The following is a 23,491-nucleotide window of genomic DNA, read 5'->3' on the forward strand; positions in this document are numbered from 1 at the left end:
GAATAGAATAAGGACAGGACATGTACTAAAGCATGAAATTATTCTGGTATTTGGAACATAACAAGCCTCTCCTGTGAAATCAATTGTAGGTTGCCAAGACCTAATCACACACACACGCACGCACACACACACACACACACACACACACACACACACACACACACACACACACGTGCATATGAGAAGAAAATGGCTGTGGTGACATTTCTTGAGCAAAAATGTCACCTGCAGTGGGCGTTGGCTCCCTGCTGAAATGGCATTTGCACACATTCACACTCATACACACATACACACAGGCTTGCATGCTCACCATATTATAGGATTATAGTGTACAATGAAAGATGTCAAGGAAGCGGCAAAGCCCCTGGTGGAAGTGTGTACGATACATCCTGCAGAATACATGGGCTTGTCTGCCAGTGTGATGGGGGTTTAGTGTTCTCCCCGATGTTAATATGGCAGAAAACAGATTGAGACATCACATTTAAAGCCAGGGGAAATCAACCTGCACAGGTCAGATGCACTGTGTGTGTGTGTGTGTGTGTGTGTGTGTGTGTTACAGAGAGAGAGAGAGAGAGAGAGAGAGAGAGAGAGAGAGAGAGAGAGAGAGAGAGAGAGAGAGAATCAGCCTAGGATGTAACCCTCATTGGACCTCTGACTGGCGTCTGTATCTCAAACTCCCCTCTGTTATTTCTATACACAGTGCTTCTCTACATGTGTTGTTGGTAAGCTCTGTTTCACTTTAATCAAATCAGCCAGCTGGGAGCCTTCCATTCAGACCCCTGACTGCTGGGAGAGATTTATATCAGTCGAGGAAGTTAAGCTGTGTATATATTATCACTTAGAAAACCAAATGCAGAGTTACATACAGCAGAGACTGCAAATTACACATTTTTGAAGCTGTCAGATGAAAACTAAAGATATGAAAAAATACTGAGGATGTCAACGATTGAATAAAAGCAATCCTTATCTGTAATTATGAAATACATCTTATTTTCTGATTGCTTTCTATGCATCTTTATTAGCTACAGGCTTCAGCAAAGTTTGCACACCAAATCAGTGAGTGTCATTCAGCAGCAGTTGAGAGAGTAGTGTTAGTGCATACACGTATATAACTGCTGAACTATGTTGTTGGATTGCTATTTCATCGCCATTTAAGTTCTCCACAAGTCAAATAGAACAACCTTTTATGACCACTTGACTGTATCATTTTCCCATCATTTGGTAAATATTACCTGCTATACATTAGCTTAACATTGTCTTTATCAACATGCTGACACACTAAACTAACGGTGATTATAATAAACATTATCTCTGCTAAACATCAGCAATCAAACCATTGTGATCATGGCTATGTTGGCATGTTGATGTCAAGTTCAGAGTTTTGATTTAAAGAAGTATCATTCTCAATGTTAGTCTATGGAGAGAATTATTTTTTGGCCCGATGACATCACATGCACATCCCGTAACCGTAATTCCACAGTTTGGCCACTATGTAAAAATTGCTTCAAAGCCTGGGGCTCTTCCAGGGGGCTTGGTACAGCCTCACAGAGGCACTAGCATGTCTCGTTCATAGCTGGATCACAAATACACGAGCCATGTCACAGTTGCCCCGGGGCTTTCAAACTCTTCTGTAAGCCGTCTGCTGCACTTCACCCACAATTCTGTATCATAACTGATTTACATACAGTTTAATATATCTGAAGAGGGATGAGAAATAATATCAACATTTTATAAAAGCTATGGCCTACTCTCTTCTCTTTTCTCCCCTCTCTAACCTATCTTCACCTCATCTCTGTCTTATCTATGGATAAGTCTTATCTTCTGCCTTGCCAACCCTTTACCTCCACCCTCATGCTCTTCTCCATATCTGAATGACAATGAAGGACTGTGGGAGTTTTTTTCCAGCTCTTTCATTCCTGCAGCCAACATTTTGCGCACACACACACACACACACACACACACACACACACACACACACGCACACACGCACCCTCACAAATTGCGACTTGACCTTGGGGGAAAATGATGCCATGACAGCTAATCAATTTTTAATAGCAGCAACGATCCCTCCCAGGCCACAAGCTGTGTGTGTCTCTGTCATGAGTGAGCATGTGCAAGTGCTTTTTCCACAGGCATTTGTGTGTCTTCATGCCTATCTGGGTGTCTGTGTGTCTTGTATCTAAATGAGGGAGTAAGTCTGTTGTATCTAGTAGCCACTTTGTCCCACCTTGTAGCTGAAATATTAATGCTGTCAGCATTACACACTCACACACACACACACACACACACACACACACACACACACACACACACACACACACACACACACACACACTTCACTCTTTCCTACTATATTCTGAGATACATTCTGTCATATAAGGCTATATATAGTATATTAAATGGGCGTGACATAGATGTGATAGTCATGTAAGCCACGCAATTCCTTTCTTCAATCAAACAACTCATTTGCTATGAAATGCGTTTGCCATTCATCATATTAAATGATTGCAAGGGCATATAGTAGGTTTGGTTTCACAAGTGTGTGGGGGGGGGGGCACAATGTAAAAAAAACGAGAAGAAAAATAACATATACGGTATAGGATGTAGTTTGTGGTGGTGTTGAACAGTATTGCATTATACAGAGAGATGTTTCTGTTAATTAGCCTACCCTCATTGATATAAATCGAATATGAGAACAATTTTCAAAGAGACTTTATAGTCCAATAATGACACTCAGCTTCCTATTAAGTGACTGTACTGTACCATCAGCATCGTGTACAATAATTTCAACTATTCAACTATCAGCCCTGGTTATGGTTCTCCCATGCCCTCCTTCCCTCTAGCGGGCCCAGCAATAAGACCTGGGTCTCCAGCAATGTGGTGTCCGTGTTGGCTCATATAGAGGCGTCAGTATTTAATTTAGACCAGTTAAAAGTTCCTCACAGTAGCTTAACATGGGCTGTCCAGCAATATGTTATCCCAAATAATAAGACTTTGTTATTTCACCATTTCTGTATAAAAAGGTCTTTTAGGTAATATAGTGGCTCATCTTTGTTGAACGACACACAAATTCAAACCTCAGAGCAGTAAGATATATGCAGTACTTCCATCTGATGATACTGTTTTCTGAGCTTGAATGAATACATTGCTTAAAATTAGAATTGATCAGAAGCCTAAACTTGCTCTTCCCATATGGTATTTGTACCTTTCTCTCTGTACATGTGTTTTCACAAATGTGTGTTTCTGCAATCTTTTGGAACCAATTAGAGCTCAGTCTCAGTCTCGTATCGATTTTCCAGCCAATAGTAATGAAGCACTGCTGTGAGGGACTATCGAACAATCTTCTCTCAGCTCGGGCTTGTTTGTTGCTGTTTAGCAGAATTCCTTTACTTAAATTGGCTCAAAGACTTCATTGTGTCTGAGGAAGGAAGCTCTCTATCCAAGAGAGTGTATTAAGGGACAAGTTAGTTTCTCAGGGGAAAAAAAGACTCCTTGCCTCAACATCTGTAATAGCATGTAACCTTTAGCATAGAAATGAAACCCCAAGCTGTTCCAGGATGGTTTAGCAGACCTTTATGTCAGACATAGTGGTATTGTAGTTTAAAACACACAAAGCCTACACTTTAATATGTTGAACATAGTAATCATACATGCTTAGACACACAGAACACAGATATCAATCGTTCCCCAAAGCAAATGGAAGTTCAATATTCACACAGAGACTTGTGGAAAAAGTCAAAGAAACACTCACTTCTCAAGCATCTCTTCCTCAGTCCTTTGTTTCTGCAGCTCACCATCCTGCATTAGTATTCACTGCAGCAGGAAGTGTGAGAGAAGAGAGGAAAGTATAGAACAGATACAAGAAGGAGACTGTGATTTGTCTTGTCATTTGTTCTGAAGGGCAGGGCAAAAAAGTCCAAGGGAGAGAGGAGGGAGATGAGACAAAGAGAGAACGGAGGGAGCAGTGGGAATGGAGTGGGTGGACAGTGCTATTGAGCGACACAACGTTTCTCATAGATAAAGAGAGACTGAAGAAGAGGTGTATAAGTGTTGTGGAAGTGGGAGTCAGGGAGAGCAGAGGGCAGAGACAACAAGAGGGATGAAGGTATCAGGGACACACACTGCTAGTGTTTTGTTAGTATCTGGAGATTTATAAGTGACCTATTTCTTATGTTAGTGTCATCTTTAGCTGTGTTCATGTAGATGTTATCATTGTACTTCATTGTATTTTAATGCAGGTAGGTGCTATTAGCACCCAGGTGTCCAAAGCCAGCAATGCTATTTGCAGCCAACCCAGGCACAGGTTAGGTGCTATATGTGTACATGTAGCCTACTGAAGGCCTACTGAATGTATATTTTTCTTAAACCTAACTAAGTAGTTTTGTTGCCTAAACTACAGAAACTGAAAATAATAATAATAATACTGAAAAAAACAGAAAATAATAAGTCAAAAAAATGTAAAGATTGTCAGTTAGGTGACAGACTCATTTTGACCCATTCATCCACCACAACCTACTCCCTTCAGATTTGTTGTCACTCTTTAAACTACTACTATTACTACTACTACTCCTAAATCCTTCTGTCAGAAAGGGATTTCTGGCAGAGAGCCTTTCGGCTAGCTAACTATTGTTAGATTAAGTAGCACATTCAACTTGGCCGGGTGTAAATAGCTGCCTTGTCACTATTCTCACCTGGGTGCAAATAGACGTTCCGTATAAGGTATTTGGCTGCAATGAAGATTAGTCAACTATATCTATCCCTCAATGTTGTCCTTTTATCTTGCTTTTCTGAAGAAAACACCACTAACCCCTTCTCTCTCTTCCATCTTTTTCATTAGAAGAACAAAGAGTCCATTAGCTCTGTGTTCTTCCTGCGTATGTGTGCCCGTACGTCATACTGGCTGCAGCACTTTGCCACATGTATTGATTCACCATTGGATCGAGGCCAAGGATCCTCTAAAAATGTCGTAAATGTGGGATTGATCACACTTGCAGACACACAACTGCACAATTGGGCTGAACTCAGGTTTAAACTTCCAGTGTGAATGTCCCAATAAAAAGCAGATTTTTTTTGGGTTTCTGGAGACAAAAGGAAGTGTTCATAGCCAGAAAAATCTCTTAAAGGTGGCATAACTGTGTTGATGCATCAGTTTCCCAGATGTTGTTTGGCTGGTCATCACCGCAGAGCTTTGATAGTTTGAAAAACAGAAGAATATAAGTTAACGTCCCCTTGACTGACACCTTCAATACTTTGAGAAGTGGACATGGAATCACTATGGAGGCCATAATGTGATTCCATGTCCATGTCCACATTTATACCTCAAACATACACACACACACACACACACACACACACACACACACACACACACACACACACACACACACACACACACACACATTTATCTTTCGCACTCTTAGACATGAGGAGGAAATGGGCTCTCAGGGGGGGAAGACTTTATGAGTTACGCCTTGTAAAGTGTGCAACGGTAAAATCCTTCCCCCCAGGCTCATACTGATGTGAAGGGCTCTTTTATTGGGGTCAGGAGAAGGCATAGCACTGAGTGTGAGTGTGTGTGGGAGAGAGAGAGAGGGTGTGGTGTTTGCGTGTTATTCATGTGTGTGTTTTGGGAAAATGCTATAGAACTGTTGACCTGACATTAATACTTAGTATTGTATGTTTCCCAGGTCACCAAGGTTACACATTTATTGTATTCGGGTGGCATCTCAGTTTATCTTACAACTCATCTATAGACACACTTTTAAATTTATAATTACATTCATCTTAGAAAGACACAAACACTCTCTCATACACACTCACTCACACAATTTATTGAACCAACTCTCTTAAATGGCCTGTGGTCATTTAATGATGCAACCAAAGGAAATCCTGTTAATGTGCCTTATTAGGTGTGTGTGTGTGTGTGTGTGTGTGTGTGTTGCCGAAAGAGAGAGAGAGAGAGAAATGTGCATAAAATAGTCAGAGTCAGAGCTCTTAGAATGTCATTTGCTTTTGTGCTTTACACGGCAGTATATTAGTTGCTAGCAGGCTTTTATGCTGACATTTTTTATAAAACCCTTATCCTTCTAGGTGACTTTGTTCAGTATAACATGACCTTGTTCTGGTTGCCTTTGTCTCATTGCTCCAGTGCCATTAAATAAATTATAGCAAATCATTTGTACCAATTTTTAATCTCTTTTGTAGAATATTGCTTTTATCTTAGTGATGTTATCTATCATAGTAATGCAGTAGAGGTTAATTAATTAATAGTCCAATTTATTTCAGAAATAAAGTCAAGCACAAACATGAAGATACTATGCTGTACATTTTCCAGCATTTGACAGACATTATATGATCCAAAGACTCAGCTAATGGGTCTGTCAGTAAAATGTATAGTTTAACTCGCTGACAGTCTTCCGTTTAGTCTGTGAATGCTCTAACTCAGAGTGCAGTGGGGTTTGGAGTGTTTTTGGATTACTGTGTGATTCGTATACCCATAGTGGTGTTTAACTGGAAACGCAGCGTAGAATCACACTTCAGACGATGATTCATCTGTGCTAACAAGCACAAACAGACGAAAGATCTCTCCTCCTCTCTTTCCTCCCCTCTTAGGAGCCACATAAACACAGTAGTCTCTTTTCATCTACCCTGTACCTCTGAGCCCTGTCGAGAAAATCCTACCACATGGTAAAATAAGATCTGAAATAGATTGCATTTATTTTTTAATTTGTCACAGTGTGCTATTAGGTAAGGTGGAGTTAGCACACATTTAGTCATGTAACAATATAATAGAACTGAGAGTACCCTGTGTATTCTTAATCTATGATTAATGTCAGGACTTTTACCCCTGCAGAGATATTTGAATACTGTTATCCATCCATCCTTTGATTCTATAAATCCCTTTATCCTTGTCGGGTTTAGAGGTCTCGAGTCTACTCCACCCTGTACTGAGAAGCAGGTACACACAGATGCTGAATCCTCATTCATAGTTTGGATCTTTTGAAGGATGTAGTCCACGAATGTATGTTCTTTTGCAGTTTTTTATGGGCCAAACTGAACCTGCAATGCTTCCCAAAATGAGACAGTCTGGCCGAAACTAATGAGGCATTCATTCAGTTTCACCACATTAAGAGTGTAAGGATGAGAAATTGTGTATTGAAAACTGTGTATTGTATACTGTCAGCTGGTTTAATGTTTACAGAATATCCAGCTCTTTGCATCTGCCATGCCTTAAACTGTAAACAATCTACGTATTTTGTGTCGTCATTATTCAAAGCTGTAGCCAATTTAATGTGAACTAACACTGATTCTGATTTCAGTCTGGTCACCGTTCATTTAAAACACAACAAACTCCATAGCTCAGCATTTTCCATGTTTTTACATTTTTACTTTGCAGATCCTCGTGTCCTCAAATTAAGAAAGTTCAAAAAACATTGTACTGAGCTCAACCCTCTCTTGTCACTTATGGTTGCATAAAGCCAAGTTGGCGACGGCCAAAATTTAGAACCCCGAGGCTTCAAAACGGCAGTCCACAAACCAATGGGTGACCTCACAGTGACCACGTCCACTTCTAACCACAAGGGCCTCCTCAACACTTACAATGTGAGGAGAGTACAGTGCTGTACAACTGAGCCAGTGGTTGGCACGCCACAATATGCTGTGACATAATCCAAAATGCACCAATAAGTCAGTTAATTTAGCATAACAGGACAGTTTAAAGGAAGTCATATTATGGCAAGTTATTCATTGTTTCACTTACTATAGCTAGCTCTCCCTTTATTTTAGCGAGTTGCCCATATGATTCAGCTTAACAGTGAGAACGTTACTTAGTAATGTGTCACTGCCCAACACTGGACAGGAGATGTGCAAAGTTGTAAAGGGAAATTAAAGGTGACAGAAAGCAAGAAATTTGTCACCAAAGTGGGAAGTCTAACTCTTAAAGGTAAACAGATACACCTTATCACCCCCCCCCACACACACACACACACACACACACACACATACACACACGCACACACACACACACACACACACACACACACACACACACACACACACACACACGCACACACACACACGCTTCATAATCCATCCACTGTCAGTGTAAATATCAAATATATTTGATGATCATTTTCTGAGACAGTTGGTGTGGTTAAGACTTAATCCATAAAGCTTGCATTGCATCTGGCATCCTGCTCCATTCATCTTCTTTAACCAAGCCTCTCTCCCAATTGTCAGAAGGGAAAATCTGAGGTAAATCTCATGGCTAATCATGAAGCTTGTTGCAGTAAGTAAAATTCAGTGACAAACATAGAGGGGAAAAAACAGCCATACTAAATCAAATAGTGATATAGGCAGTGAGAGATCAAAAGAGTGAGAGAGAGACAAAGTCTAGCTCACCCAGATGAGCCAGAGGAGGATCAAGAGAGCAAAAATAAACTGTTGGAAAGTACCTCAAACTTTTGAAACATCTTTTAAATAAAAGAGAAAAGGTTGTTTATATGTTAAAATGTTCTGGAGTTCAGTCAGATTCAATGACGCAGCATTTTGCTTCCTCTGATATCAAAGAAAACAACAGCAGCTGTCAGGCGGTAAATTGTGGCTGCTAACAGTTTATGACAGGAGTGGGAGTGAGAGGAGGAGAGAAAGCTAAAATCGGAATCCTGCACTTCAGGCTTTTGATATGTGGCAGCGAGCTGAAGCTAGACAGGAGGGGTAAGGAGAGAAAAAAGGACAGGAGTTAGGAGAGAGGAAAACAGCGATAACGAAAGAGTGACAGGTAAAGAAGGGGTAGGAAGAAGAAGAGAGAGCATGTACACATTCATGTAAGTCTTAAAAGAAATAAAAAGCTGAATGTTGTGACTCTTTTGGGAGTCTTTTGTCGAGGCACAGATGAGTTCTGATGCCTTCTAGCAACAATAGTCAGTATGCTCAAATCTGTTCATAGTTTCCAATTGTGTAGGTTTTTTCTGAAAATCTTTCAGTGCCCTGAAAGTCTTAGTGGGTAAGCAGTGATGCCAACGTGGCTGAAGGGACAGAGAAAACCATCAGAAACTAAATCTTTATCAACAGAGGAGCTCCAAACAGTACTGAGCACACATTGATAGATGAGTTTTATCTAAAGGCATCACCAAAGTTTTAAAAAGGAAACATTTTGCTTGCTACAACTTTTAGCATTCACTTTTACTTAACTCTTAGTATTTTCTAATCGGTGCCTTGTACCTGTTGATTACAGTCTCATTTCACTGCTTTGTAAATAATCAGACCAGAAATAATTAAATTTTTTAGAGAAAAATGACTAAACCTACCAGTGTTACAGTGAACATTGTGTGAATCCTTTTGTTGGGAGAACTTTCTCTTTAAATTCTGCATCCGGGTGTTTGTGAGGGATAACATTGTAGTTGTCTTTGTCCTATTTTTATCTATAATACTCTGTTGTTTCTCTCGTATGTTTTCTGTGTCTTACCCTCAGGTGAAGGTGATGGTTCGTGTGTGCCCAGTGTCTCAGTCGGACGCAGCTGAGTCCAGTTCCTTCCTTAAAGTGGATCCCAGGAAGAAACAAATCACCATCATGGACCCCTCAGCCAATCAGACACCAAGCGCTGCCTCCCAGAAAAAGGCAGGAGCCAATCAGGTCCCTCCAAAGATGTTCACCTTTGATGCTGCTTTCCCTCCTGATGCATCACAGGTAAGAGAAAAGATGATGCGTTTTAAAAGCAAAATATTTATATAAAAAACCTGCCATGACCCTCACGGAAAGACAACCTTTTATAAAAATAATTACAAATATACACAAAACGCTGGACTTATGCCACATCGATGCCATAGTGGGTAGCTGAGTGGATTAGCCTTCAAGATGTAGTTCCAAGCAGGAGAAATTTAAAATTTCTGACTTTCTGCTAAAAATAGTTACTTGGCTAAAACAATCTTCAGACTTCAACAGACTGGTGACAAACTGGCTGCAAAGCCCCCATCGGTGGCACTGCCATCTTAATAAAATCCAATATTAACGGAGCAGTTTAACATTTTGGGGAATACACTTATTGACTCTCTTGTCGAGAGTTAGATGAGAAGATCGATAGGCTCTCTCATGTCCGTGAGCTAAGTATGAAGTCACAGCCTGCAGCTGGTTAGCCTGGCTTTGCAGTTTAAAAGCAGGGGCAAACAGCTAGCCTGGCTCTGTCCAAAGTTAAAAAAAATCCAGTTACCAGCACCAGGAAGCCTCTGTGGCCGGCCAACAAATGTTTCCAGCATGCAACATCCTGTAAAGCCACAAGCTGTTGTTTTTACATTTCTATTTGTTTACAGATTAAACAAACAAGATGTGTAAGCTTTGCTTTCAGTTTTATGTTAAGCTAAGCTAACAGTCAAATAAACATATTTACTAAAATGTCAAACTATTCCTTAAGGAGCTGAACACTGTTTGTTTTATTTGGTTTCACTTGTCAACCAAAGGCTACAAATGTAAAATTAAAATATTTATTTTAGGATTAATAGTAATGCATGTGTTTTGACTAAAATGCTATCAGTAGGAGTGACGTGTATCTTTGAAAAATGCACAAATGCTCACAAGTTGGAATAACAGAATTCTTCCCTTCCACGTGTCCTTTACGTTCAGGTGTTTATGCTTTTCTTGACCCTCTTCCTTCATCTCTTCTGTCTGCCTGTTGCTAGGCGGAGGTGTGCGCGGGAACGGTTGCCGAGGTGATTCAGTCGGTAGTGAACGGAGCAGATGGCTGTGTCTTCTGCTTTGGACACTCCAAACTTGGTAACTGTCACACACATGCACGCAGACTACAAAATCAGAGCATGTGTGGCTTGTGAGTAATCTTCAGTGTGAGTGTGTCTGACCGTCAGTCTTTCATTTGGCTGTCTCTCCACTGGCTCTCATCTATCAGAGAGAGAAAGAAGAGGATTAGTGTCTGCTGAAGCTGAAAGCATTCTCAGTCTGCTCTGTCTGTGTTTCTGTCTACTTTTCTCTCTCTGTAATCCTTGTGAAGCTGGTTTTTAGAGAGGTTGTCTTAAAAAGGGTCAGGACCCCTTACTGCACACTGCAACACGCCTGAACCCACACACATACCCTGGCACGCACACACACACACACACACACACACACACACACACACACACACACACACACACACACACACACACACACACACACACACACACACACACACACACACACAGATGTTCTTCAACCCTGGGTCTACCCCTTGTTGTGTTTATCCCTGTACATGCAAGCAGCATTACCCTTCTTGGCTTGTGATCTTCATACAGCCAGTTGGAGTCCCTAAGTCCCCTTGAGCTGCTGGCAGTGGACGAAAGCAGAGAATTTAAATTCAGCAGTTCAGCAGGGAACACTTCTGTGTTAACGACCAGCCATTTCCTGAAACAAACAATAATGAATTTCTGCGTAAAAACCGACATGCAAACCGCTGTGTTTCCTAATTGTGCTGCAGGGATTTTATCCCTTGCCAGATCAGTTGTAAAAGTAAACTTGTTTATAAATTAGTTATGAAGAAGTATTTTGGTAGTAAGTAGTAGATATTTACATTGTTAGAGTAATTGCTGAGAAAGGGACCATGCAAACAAGTCTAATGGGCCAAGAAGCATGAGCAGTCAGACAGGTTGTAAAAAAAAAAAAGCCAGCAGTTTAGACAGATTAACTAGAGATTAGATAACATAAAAAGACAATAAAAAGGCTTTAACACATTTGTAGTGTAACCAGCAAGGTAAGTCAAAGCTTAGCTAGGAATAATAAAGATGGCCACATATGAAAATAAGACCTAAATTGTAATAAATAGGTGTCCTTTAAATCAGGCGTTTTGTATCTTCAGGTCATTTTCATACAAGAATGCAAAAGAGTGGGCAGAGAGGAGAACCTGCTCACTTCTCCCTCAACGTGGACAGATCAAACACACAGATGCACACATAATCACCAGAGTTCTCCTAAGACACTAACCCAACATGGTGTACACATCAGACAGCCTGTCTCGATCAGTGTTTTGTATCTCACCATGTTTACATGTTGTCATTCAGTTTTCAAATATTGACACATGGAAATGCCTGTCGTGATTCATGATGATGATTCATAGAGTGTAATATGACTGGAACCAATATGCCTAACACGTCCCCAAAACAGACCTCTTATTGTCAGTGTTTGATCGTGTTGGAAGACAGGCATAACTGAATTTCTCGGCTTTAGTACTGGAAGTGCTTTTATATGATCCATCATAGACAGTTTGCTCTTTCAATCAATTTTACTGTTATATTAATGATCCAGAGAGGCTCTGACATTCCTGGTTTCGGCTTAAACGGCTGCTGCAGGCTGGTAGCAGCAGAGGAGATAATTCTTGCCATAGATCTTAATGAGGCTGGATTATAATGGCATTACCTTTTTCCTAATTAAAATGGGGAAAGTAACACAACGAGCATTTATCTTCGGCCCTGTGGCCCTTGGCTGGAGACACATATGGGTACTCAGACAAACACAAGTGGACTCATCTACACACATGCACACTTTCACAAAGAGTAACCAGGTTTTCATTGAATTGGGAAAATTATACTGAAATAAATGGATGAACTTCAGGAATGTAATTGAATCCTCTGATGGATTATGGTATTGGTTATGTGATTATTGGCTTTGGATGGATCATCCTTTAGTAATGAAGAGTGTGAGTGTGTGTGTGTGTGTGTGTGTGTGTGTGTGTGTGTGTGTGTGAGTCTTTGAACTGATGATACAGTGCTGCCTTCTTCTCTCACACGTTCTCACCCTGTTCACTTTCTCTCTGACAGCCTCAGCAGCTCTGTTTGATGATACCAATTGCCGGGAATATACATCATCTTCACAGACATGGACACACACACACACACACACACTGCTTCGTCCCCTGTAGCGAAGAGTCATTATGTTGCAGCGTTAGTCAGTGAAACAGTCAGCTAGCTGACCATGTATTGATAGCCTGTGGTACACAGAACAGAAGGAAACACATATACTCACGTCGATGTGTAATTCAAGGCTCTCTCACATATACACAGTCCTGGAAGGCAAAAAAGAGAAAGGAGATGCTTTGTGGTTATGGTACTAGAGCCATCATGACTGAGGGAGTCAAATTTGTTAAATCAAAAGAAATCAACTGGTAAATTGGTTAAATCAAAGTACATGACCCAGTGTTGCTTTTTTGATACAGCTGATTGCAGAATTTAATGCATTCTTTAACATTTCTTTAACATCATTTTGAGGTTTTATCTAGAGTCTGACATTGTGCTTTAGTGAACTTAAAAGGATTTCATTTAGCACTGTAAAAACAATACGATGGTACAACCCTTTTTGTTGATCATGTTTTCTATTTTCTTCACTATTTCTCCAAACATTTTTCTGAGAAATCATGAAATGCATCTTTGTTTTGACAGTAAGTTGAAATGATCCAGGAGACAGTTAGGCTGAACAATGTAAAATTGCAATGCAGCTGACAACCGACCCACCACGCTGTCTCTGAACAAATCTGAGCACATTTGGTTCTCTACCCTGTATCACACGAGTCAGGCTTTTCATGTCCTCTGTTTTTGTGTAAATGTCTGTGTCGGTTTGATTGTCAGGTGTGACTTATGGCTTTGTTTAGGTGTGTGTTTGATCTCCAACTCCTGAGAGTCAGAGCAGGTGTGTGTGTGTGTGTGTGTGTGTGTGTGTGTGTGTGTGTGTGTGGAGTGGGGTGGGGTGGGGGGGTTTGCTGCTCAAAGGGACAGATCTGGAGGCCCTGTGTGCACATGCATGTTCAGGCACTCAAACAGACACACACATCTATTCATACAAAACACCTTTCTCCATGGAAGTCTTTTTTGATGATGTTCTTTTTGATATATCCATCTTTTTTCCATTTAACCTTCCCCTATTTCGTTTTTCTGTCCGTCTCTTCCAGGTAAATCCTACACCATGATTGGCCGTGATGACTCTCTCCAGACTCTGGGTATAATCCCCTGTGCCATCTCCTGGTTGTTTAAGCTCATCAATGAGAGGAAGGAGAAAACAGGAGCACGCTTCTCTGTCCGTGTCTCTGCAGTCGAGGTCAGTGTTACTGGCGAGACCTCAATTTCCGACATTGCGTGCAGAGTTTCACAGGTGCCATTACTGATACAGACATTTGGGAAAGGAGGTTACTAACAGTTTTTCTAAGTTGTAGTAGCAGTAGCTGGGGTGCTGGCAGTGTCATATCAGACAACAGTTGCCTGAATGTTATGTTTTTAACTCTTGACTTGCCATCACCAGTAATGAGTCAAAATCAATTTGGGGAACAATTTTGTCAGAAAATAAAAGACAAAGTGATGTCTACTACTAGTCAACAAGTGTGTGCGTGTGTGTGCATGTAGGTTTGGGGAAAAGAGGAGAACCTTAAGGACTTGCTGTCTGAAGTTGCCACAGGCAGCTTACAGGAGGGACAGGATGGACAGTCACCTGGAGTCTACCTTTTTGAGGACCCCATCTGTGGCATGCAGGTAATTTACAGACACACAACAAAAACCATGTTTAAACATGGATTTAAACATACTGCAGCTGACGATAGCATTCATTTATGCAGAGTGTATTCTGTACATTAAATCATGCAAGTGAGTATGAACAACCTTGGGCCTTGTTATCAATATGCTTTACCATTGTTTTTTTTTAGCTTAAGGCAGTTCTATGTTGTCTTAGCTAATGTGGCATGTGCACGCTTGCTCACGCAAACACTCACCTTAGAGCAGCAGATACAATATGAGAGCTTTAGTATGCTATTAATGTCTAAATAAACTAGGGATATTTTAACACCAGGTCCAGAAATAGCTGTGTTACTAAAAATACAGTCTGACGGAATCAAAGAACAAGTACAAAAGACTCAATGACAGACAAAAAAGTGAAAAACTACAAAAAATGTATGTTGTTATTTATATTCAAGCCTTTTTCTTAAATTGGTTATGCTTTAAGTGACATTCTTGAATTTACTGATTGCAATCAGTAAATTCACTCATCCGCTTTAATGAGCGTGACTCAGACAACAAAGGGCTACTTACATGGCACTAAATCTAAATACCATTATGATTAATGTCATTGTCGTTCATTTTAGGTTAGTAACTACATAGCAGTCTGAATGTGTGTATGTAGAAGAGCGCCAAAAACAACTGAGTGACAGAGGGTGAACTACAGTATGTGTGTGTGTGTGTGTGTGTGTGTGTGTGTGTGTGTGTGTGTGTGTGTGTGTGTGTGTGTGTTGAGCTGCAGTTTTATGTTTATAGGATTATAGGGTCTGATACAAGAACAGCTGTGTAATCCTTAACTAATCTGACATAATCTCATCGGTAATGATATCCTGCAGTACCACACAAACACACACACACACACACACACACACACACACACACACACACACACACACACATACACACATGTCCGTCTCTCGTTCTCACCTCTGCATTCTCTTTATCTATGTCTTTGAATATGCCAATCAATCAGTGTATCAGTATTATCTGTGTTTGGACACTTCTAGGAAGGTGGCTCCTTTTTTATATTCACACAACCTTCCTCCTCCCACACATCTTCCAGCTCCAGAACCAGTCTGAACTGCGTGCTCCGACCCCAGAGAAGGCAGCCTGGTTTCTGGATGCAGCCATAGCAGCTCGCCACAGTAGCCAACGCCCCAACACCACCGAAGAAGAACACAGAAACTCACACATGCTGTTTACATTACACATATACCAGTACCGCATGGAAAAGACAGGCAAAGGAGGAAGTAAGTACAATTTGTTCTAATAACAAAAGTAAAAATAAAAACATTAACATAAATACAACATTAAAAACAACAAACAAACAATCACTACTTCTACAGCTGCAGATACTACAGTATTTGTACAGTTCAAATCACATCACACATTGCCTGCTGCGAGTCCCACATCTGATAATCTTATTAGAATGAAAGCAGCCGCCAACGTGCGGTTTACTATTGAAATGTTGCTTCACCACATAGAAGACAAAGCAAGGTGTGAGTGTACACAACAATGATTGACAGATCAATGTATTTATTTATAGTCACTATGGATAAATAGTGCACATACCTGTCACAGACTGTATGATCCTGAAAATAGATTCTTTCTTCAGATTGATTCACAGTCACATCACACGTGTATATATCACATGCAGGCAATGAGGATATTTGTGGATGATGTAAACCACTAATGTGGGAACACAACATGTCTTCAGTTATGTTTACATAAGTTCTTTTAATTCATTTTTTACTGTATTAACCTTTAGAGAACAAAGTTTTCAATTATTTCACTACATAATTCAGGAAACAAACACAAGCTACAACTATGTGCTATGTGTACATGTTAGTACACATTCCTGTGATATAGTGAGGGGTAAATTCAACAGTTGTACACTTTCAAACCGGTCTATACTCCTAAAAATACCACCACAGAAATTGTTTTTTTAAATGATATAGATAGGTGTTGATAGTTTTGTATCTGTACCCCTTACCCTCCTCTGTCCTCCCCCATTTTTGACACATTTTCTCACTTTGCAAGTGTCAGGAGGTCGCAGTCGCCTTCACCTGCTGGACTTGGGCAGTTGTGATCTCAAAGTACTTGGAGGAGGAGGAGGAGGAGGAGGTGGGAAAAGCAGGGAGAACTCTTTGCCCAGTTCGGCGCCTCTGTGCCTTTCTCTATCTGCCCTCGGCAACGTGATCCTGGCCCTGGTCAACGGTAGCAAGCACATCCCATACAAGTAAGGTGGTGTGTGCACGTGTATGTGTGAGGAGAGGAGAGGAGAGGAGCCAAGTTGCTTTTAATAAAGTAAGGAGAAGAAATTGAGGTAGAAACAATTTGGAGAAAGAAGTGTGGATAGGTGAAATGAGGAGGAAATCAGGATGTTTTGGTGAGGAGAGTAAGAGAGGAAAGTAGACGAGAGATCTTTTAAGTTGCTTCAGGATTTGGGGACTTAATGCTATAAACAACAACAGCTGCTGTTACATATTCATCAAATTAATTTTGCTGGTTAACTGACTGGCAATGAGAGCAAAGGAGAGAGAGAGAGAGAGAGAGGAGAAATGGAGAGATAGCACAGTCAGAGACTTTAGCCAGACTAAAACAGTAATAGAATAAAAATACAAAGAAAAAATGGCAATTGCTATAGTAACGTTTGGCATGCTCAGGCAGTGTACAGGTGATGGACCAAACTGTAAATGTCCTCATTTTACCTTTTCTTCCCACCTTCCCTCTTGCTATTCCACTCTCCTTAAGGGCTTTGTAGCTCTGTGCGTCTTGCTGGGTTAATTAAATCACAAGCTTTTGCATTTACATTGCAAAATAACCTGCTACCTAACACTGAAGCTGCAAGCAAAGCTGTGCAGAGTCTGGTTTGGCACTGATGACTCAGGGTGTTGTCGGATTGTCAGGGGATTTGGACTGGTTTAGCAAATGTATGCAGTGTTACTGCCACTTCCCTAGAACCAAGGATCATCAACATAACGGTCACCACAGAAGCACAAATTACTGAGTAAAGGCTTTGGAGCACAAGCTGACGTGGATGTCAGTGGTGATCGTGGATAACTTATACCAAATTTCATGGTGATCCATCCAGTAGTCGTTGCTAAGATCTGGACTAAAGAAATGGGCCAATCAACTGACAAACTGAGCCTCAGTTAAAAACAGTCTTTCTTGTGATGTGAAAATATTGGAAGAAATTACTAAACTAAAAATGTGCATAAATCTAGTTTGAGCCCAAGAAATATGCTCCAATCCTTTCATCACAGTTAAGGCTGTGACAGTTTCCCAGTGCTTCAATACTTTTTGTTTTTATAATCCCAGTCCTGTTCCAGTGCTGTTGCTAGGTAACCGGTGATTCCATCCCAGTTGATTAGTAGACATTGTCATGTGTATATAGCTGCCCAGTTCAATTAAAAAGGGCAGACAGATGTCTGTTACCACAAAATCAAGGTTTTGGCTCTTGTCCTGACATGAATCGAAGCATCTTAGCGTGATGCCAGACGGACAGCGTTTCATGCTCATGTAGATTTAAAGGCTCTTCTCACATTCACTAAACTTAAACCTTTCTCATCAGGGGCTGTCAGAAGCTCCTTGTCCAAAATCCGACCACTTCCATCTGATTTGCTGTATCTCTCTCCTGGCAAAGTCCCCCTTCGTTCACACAGCTCCCTAAATATTTCCACTGAAACTCCCACTCTGTCTGGAGTCTCTAAAGGCACTGTAGGGACACAGTCAGTTGTTCTATAATCCAACATCCCGTTTGACCATTGCGATTGCTAATATTAGCAATATAAGCATAGAAATTCCAGCGCACTTCAGGAAAGTCTAGATTGCCTTAGTTTATTAGCTCAGTCATACATAAGTATAAAAGCTGTGAGTGAGTGTGTTTGCAATGTGGCTTCTTTATTTGTGCTGCTCAATATTAGTGTCTTGTAATAATGGTAAACTATGAATTTAGATGCTGCTTTCATTATAGGCTAGCTTTAATCAAAGAGAGCATCATGCTACATACAGTAGTCTTCCATAGTAAAAAAGAAAAGGAAAGGGTAATACATTTAGTACAGACTGAGAGGTTAGATTTAATTCAACATCCCCAGCACTTGAATTAACATGCAAATGGATACTTCATGAGTCATGAATTTACTTACATTAATCTCGGGGAGCGATATCGAGATAGAGAAAGATCTAGATGGGAGAGAGACATGGGTTTGTTGAAGCCTGAGGCAGCAAACAGAGAAAGGAGAAAAGAGAGGAAAGCAGCATGAACAAGAAAGAGGAGGTCAAGATAGGAGTGTATACATACGTGTGTGTGTATCTGTGAGGATGTGCACATACGTGTGTGAGACATGCCTGCAGGCTGTGTTTTTAGAGAAGGGGGACAGCAGCATGAGGTATTGGGCCACAGAGGAGCTTTACTCACCATCAGCCTGCAGGCCTCCACACACACACGCGCACACGCACACACACACACACACACGCACACACACACACACACACACACACACACACACACACACACACACAGCAATGAATGATTGCAGTAGCCCACCCAGGAGAAAGTCGTTTCTTTAACACACAGCCTACTTTTACTCTCCCATCTGCTAGCATAATCTCTCTGGGAGATAGATCATCTCCCAATATTGGGCTACATAATATCCAGAGTGCTTTTTTTAAGACTGTGTTAGCTTTAGCTGTGAATAGCAAACTTTCATGTGTTTAAGCAGCGTTGATCAATAGACATAATCAATAATTACCATTAACTTTGCCTTTTGAATCTTCATTTCACTTATATGAATATGCTAGCCTAGTGTCATTATTATATGGACTGTAACGCTATTAATAATCCTTTGTCAAATGTCATAGGTGTGTGGGTGGTATCTGTTAGAAAATCGACCAGTTTTGTCACATGTTTTGAGGAACTGTGTGCGTTTCCTAAGTGCATTTAAAGCTTACATCTCGGCGTATGTCTGTTACTAGGGACAGCAAACTGACCATGTTGCTAAGGGAGTCGCTAGGCAACATGAACTGCCGGACCACCATGATTGCTCACATCTCTGCCTCACCCAGAGATTTCTCAGAAACCCTTTCAACCATCCAGATTGCTTCCCGTGTCCTCCGCATGAAAAAGAAGAAAACTAAAGTCACAGTGGTGAGTTTTAGTCAAACCTTAATGCTTGATAAAACTAAAACTTTAGGTATGTTAAGTTCAAGATAAAGACAACAGTCACTGCATGCACCACGTACTGCTGTCACCCTCTCTCATCTTTCACTTTCCATGCTCACTTATTTCAAAATTGTTCGGCTGAAGAAAAAGGGGTGAGGGCTTTAGAGCTCTAAAAATATAAATAAAACTGAAGTCAGTAGATACATGAAAGTGCCAGTTTGTGATAGAAATAGGAATAAGTGAATGAAATTAAAGTTCTTATCTTAAATCTGTTCCTTGGCTAAGCTGCATGTCCAGGATTCGAGTGAATGTCATCTTTTTCTCTCTCTATTCCATCTTTCCCATCTCTCTCCGGTGTGAACTGTCAATTAAATGAAAAAAAAAAAATCATGCTCTGCAAATCTAAAAAGGGAATATTTCTCTCTCTCACCACCACCTCTGCCTCTTGCTTGCTTGTCTCTATCCCTCCTCAGCAATACACTTCCAGCTCCTCTGGAGGAGAGAGCTCCTGTGAGGAAGGTCGCATGCGTCGTCCGACCCATTTGCGACCTTTTCATCACCGAGGTGACACCGACTCTGATCTTCCGTTGCTGCGACTGTCCAGTGACCCTGACGAACATTCGAGCAGCGAGCAGTCATGTGACACGGTGATCTACGTGGGCCCGAATGGGGCCGCAGTGTCAGATAGAGAGCTGACGGACAACGAGGGACCACCGGAATTTGTACCAATTATTCCTGCTTTGCTTCGAGGTAAAACGTCAGAACAGCATCAAACACAAAGTCAAAGTCAGGCGGCTGGAGCCCAGAACAAGGTAATTTAAATATATTTACATTTTAGTGTAAATATAATATTTTGTTCAGACAATCTGCAGTAAAATTTTATGCAAAGCAACTCACTCATGATTTCTGTTCCAACAGGTGCAGTCTCAGCCAGAAGACCAACCCAGTGTCCTCTCTCAGCCTCTGTCTCAGCCCTCTCAGTCACTGCTTGGGCAGCCGTTGGCCCCTGTCCCAGAGGAAAGAGCCGAGTGCCTGAAATGCAACACCTTTGCTGAGCTGCAGGAGAGACTGGACTGCATTGATGGCAGCGAGGAGGTGATTTGAATTTTCTGTCATTTTTTTTGTTATTATTAAGAGAAAAACAACTAAATATAGCAGAGAAGAGAAAGAGATGCTGTATTTAAGTTTGATAGGCTGTTTGATGGGTTGTTTGATAAGTTAAACACAATCTATTCAAATGGAAAAAGGGTTTTGTTTGTATCTGTTTAGTATTTTCTGCATGTACAGTATCTGTATAACCTTTTCCTTGCTGTCACAGCTTGTGTTAGTGGGGTTAATTCTTTGTGCCTTTCAATAAGCATGCGTTTACAACTGTGTTTCAAAAACGCATTTGAAAAGGCATTACCTTTTCATTGTTAAAGTATTTTGTACAGGACCCGGTTCTATTTCTCATTTTCATCCATTCTGTCATTTATTCAGGTGGCAAAGTTCCCCTTTGAAGAAGTTCCAGCAAGCAAACAAGGTGCCAAACAAGAGCCATGTCCATCTTCAGCTGTCCCAACCTCAGCTCCTTCTGCTCCTGGCTCTGCTGCTGTGTTGGATACAGAAAGTAAAACAGCTTAATTCATTGATTAAATATGCTGTATATAAGTGTTTGACAATTGTAGTTCTGTAACTCAGCATCAAGTCAAGTCCCATCTTATAGTGTCAGGGATTTAGAAAACATTGTTCTTGTCCAACAACCCACAGGCTCTGCATGTGCTGCAGGAGGTGCAGTGCAGTTCTCCTCCTCAGCAGCAGCAGCCCCCAGGAGGAGAACCAATGACCAGCAGCTACAGGAGATCAAGGAGGTGGTGGAAGAGGCAGAGCTGGCTCAGACAATGATCCACAACCTGGCTCAGAGTTCTGGTTCCCCCATAGTTACTAGTACCAGGAGTGTTACAGGAAGCAGCAGCATCACCTCTAACCCCCTGCACAGGGCTAGGAGCTCCCTGCATGACGGGTGAGGACAAGAGGAGTTATGTATGATTGGTGTGAATTTTATTTTTCATATGTTGCTATTAGCCATTGGAAAGGATCTGACTTTAGTTGAGAAGATGTCTTCTTTACTGTCTCTCTAAACAGCCGCGAGAGTCTGAATATGGGCAGTAACACTGAGGGAAAGGCCCGCCCATTAGGATCACCACGCCTCGGCATCGCCAGCCTGACCAAAACCTCAGACTACAGGTAAGGTCCACATATTTGTGGACAATAACGTTGACTGTGGACTTCAGTTTGACAAAAGACAAAAATAATTTAAATTTTTACTATATTAACCGTAAGCAGCAATGAAGGACAGACTAAATGTGTAAGAAGGCAGCAGCGCCAAAGACCGGCTCCATAATGTTTAATCTTTGTATTCCTCCGCAGGCCTCCGTCCTCTCCGTCCCAGCGGTGTAAAGTGTACACCCAGAAGTGTGTGATGCCGGCAACACCCCCCTTGTCCTCACACACTCTGGCTCAAGACGGACAGGCCACAGACGCATTGACTTCAGACAGTATGCTTCTTTCTACATGTTTATGCTTTAGAATGTACTGATTTGCTACTGCTTATGTCTTAATGTTGTATGAACAGCCTTTTATTGGGAGTCCTTACATGCATCTCCCTCTGGCAGGTAATGTTGTTGCTGTTTTATGCCAAAAGACGATAACAGAGTCTACATGAATGTCTTAAGGCATTTAAAATATAGCCAGTGGTTCCAAATTGGCATCATAGTGTGAAGTCAATTTTCTTCTATTCTGCACTTGGAAAACAAAATGAGATACGTCACCAAATGTGTTTCTGATTCTGCAGACAGTTTGGCTGCAGACAGCGGTCGATCCTCCACGGATTCCCTGCTGTCCAGGACTTCTCCGGTGGGCATGAGCCCACAAGTCCGAGAGCCAGCTCAGTCTCTGTCTGCCAGCCTGGGATCAGCAGAGACACTCTGTGACGATGACGTCCCACCGATTCCTCTGGACACGCACAGGGATGGTGAGTTGAACTAAAACATTGCTATTTTTACACAAGGAAAGGAGGTTGAGATGCAAAAAAAGGTCATATGAGTCATACATAAAGAAAGATGATTATGAGGACGAATATGAACAGCTAGGAAACGAACATTTCCACAAATGTGGTAACCTGGTTCTTACACTCCACTTGCAGCCTCAGGACCAGTAGCTTCTGTAGGAGCAGTTGGACCTATCTCACTTGGGGAGGATGAACCGGTGTACACTGTAGCTTCTGGAGGTGAGGAGGCCCTTGATGTTACTGCTCTTATGGAGAGTCAGAGCCTCACCTGTCGTCCAACGAGCATCGTCAGCTTCAAAAGTCATTGTTGCTCCGTCACTGCACTTGCTTCAGGCTCTCAAGCATCCTGCTTCATTAGTACTGCCGAGGATGGAGCTGTGGAGAATTATCACATGCCTGCAGGTCCTGCCACAACTGCAGGCGTTACAGATGTTGCTGCCATGGCAGAGGTTAGTGTGACTGACTCACGTTGCATTTACGGTGACTAAGATAATTTGGCATGTGCAAATGTGTCCCAAACTAAAGCAAATGTTCAACATATGGCTGATATGATGATAATCGAGCCAGAACCAAATACAGAAAAATACCAACCATAACAAAGGCCAGGAGGCTAGGGTTGTGGGGCCAACATGGCTGCCACTTGCGAGAAATTCTGTCTCATCAGTGAGTCCATTATCAATCACATGTATACCTTCAATTAAAAGTTTATTTACAGTATTTATTATCTTCAATAATACTTAATTTGACAAAATAACCTTTAGCTG

At 41.3% G+C, this 23,491-nt stretch overlaps 1 protein-coding gene across 2 annotated transcripts in view; it reads left to right on the forward strand.

The window, feature by feature from the left end:
* Positions 1–23,491, forward strand: part of kif26ba (kinesin family member 26Ba) — an 82,710-nt gene that overhangs the window by 46,440 nt on the left and 12,779 nt on the right. The window contains exons 6-20 of one of the 2 annotated variants that reach the window (XM_068730162.1): positions 9,473–9,688; positions 10,675–10,768; positions 13,923–14,068; positions 14,371–14,496; positions 15,578–15,764; positions 16,555–16,753; positions 19,492–19,663; positions 20,152–20,490; positions 20,597–20,773; positions 21,158–21,287; positions 21,428–21,680; positions 21,803–21,904; positions 22,088–22,215; positions 22,512–22,691; positions 22,863–23,176. In XM_068730162.1, coding sequence (XP_068586263.1) covers positions 9,473–9,688; positions 10,675–10,768; positions 13,923–14,068; positions 14,371–14,496; positions 15,578–15,764; positions 16,555–16,753; positions 19,492–19,663; positions 20,152–20,490; positions 20,597–20,773; positions 21,158–21,287; positions 21,428–21,680; positions 21,803–21,904; positions 22,088–22,215; positions 22,512–22,691; positions 22,863–23,176 — 2,763 coding nt within the window. The remainder of the gene's footprint in view (positions 1–9,472; positions 9,689–10,674; positions 10,769–13,922; positions 14,069–14,370; positions 14,497–15,577; positions 15,765–16,554; positions 16,754–19,491; positions 19,664–20,151; positions 20,491–20,596; positions 20,774–21,157; positions 21,288–21,427; positions 21,681–21,802; positions 21,905–22,087; positions 22,216–22,511; positions 22,692–22,862; positions 23,177–23,491) is intronic. The other variant, XM_068730163.1, reaches the window with a different exon arrangement.

This window comes from Cebidichthys violaceus, unplaced genomic scaffold (genome assembly GCF_023349555.1).
Source record: "Cebidichthys violaceus isolate CVI_PGR_0920_01 unplaced genomic scaffold, fCebVio1.0.p SCAF_5, whole genome shotgun sequence".
Taxonomy (NCBI): Eukaryota; Metazoa; Chordata; class Actinopteri; order Perciformes; family Stichaeidae; genus Cebidichthys; species Cebidichthys violaceus.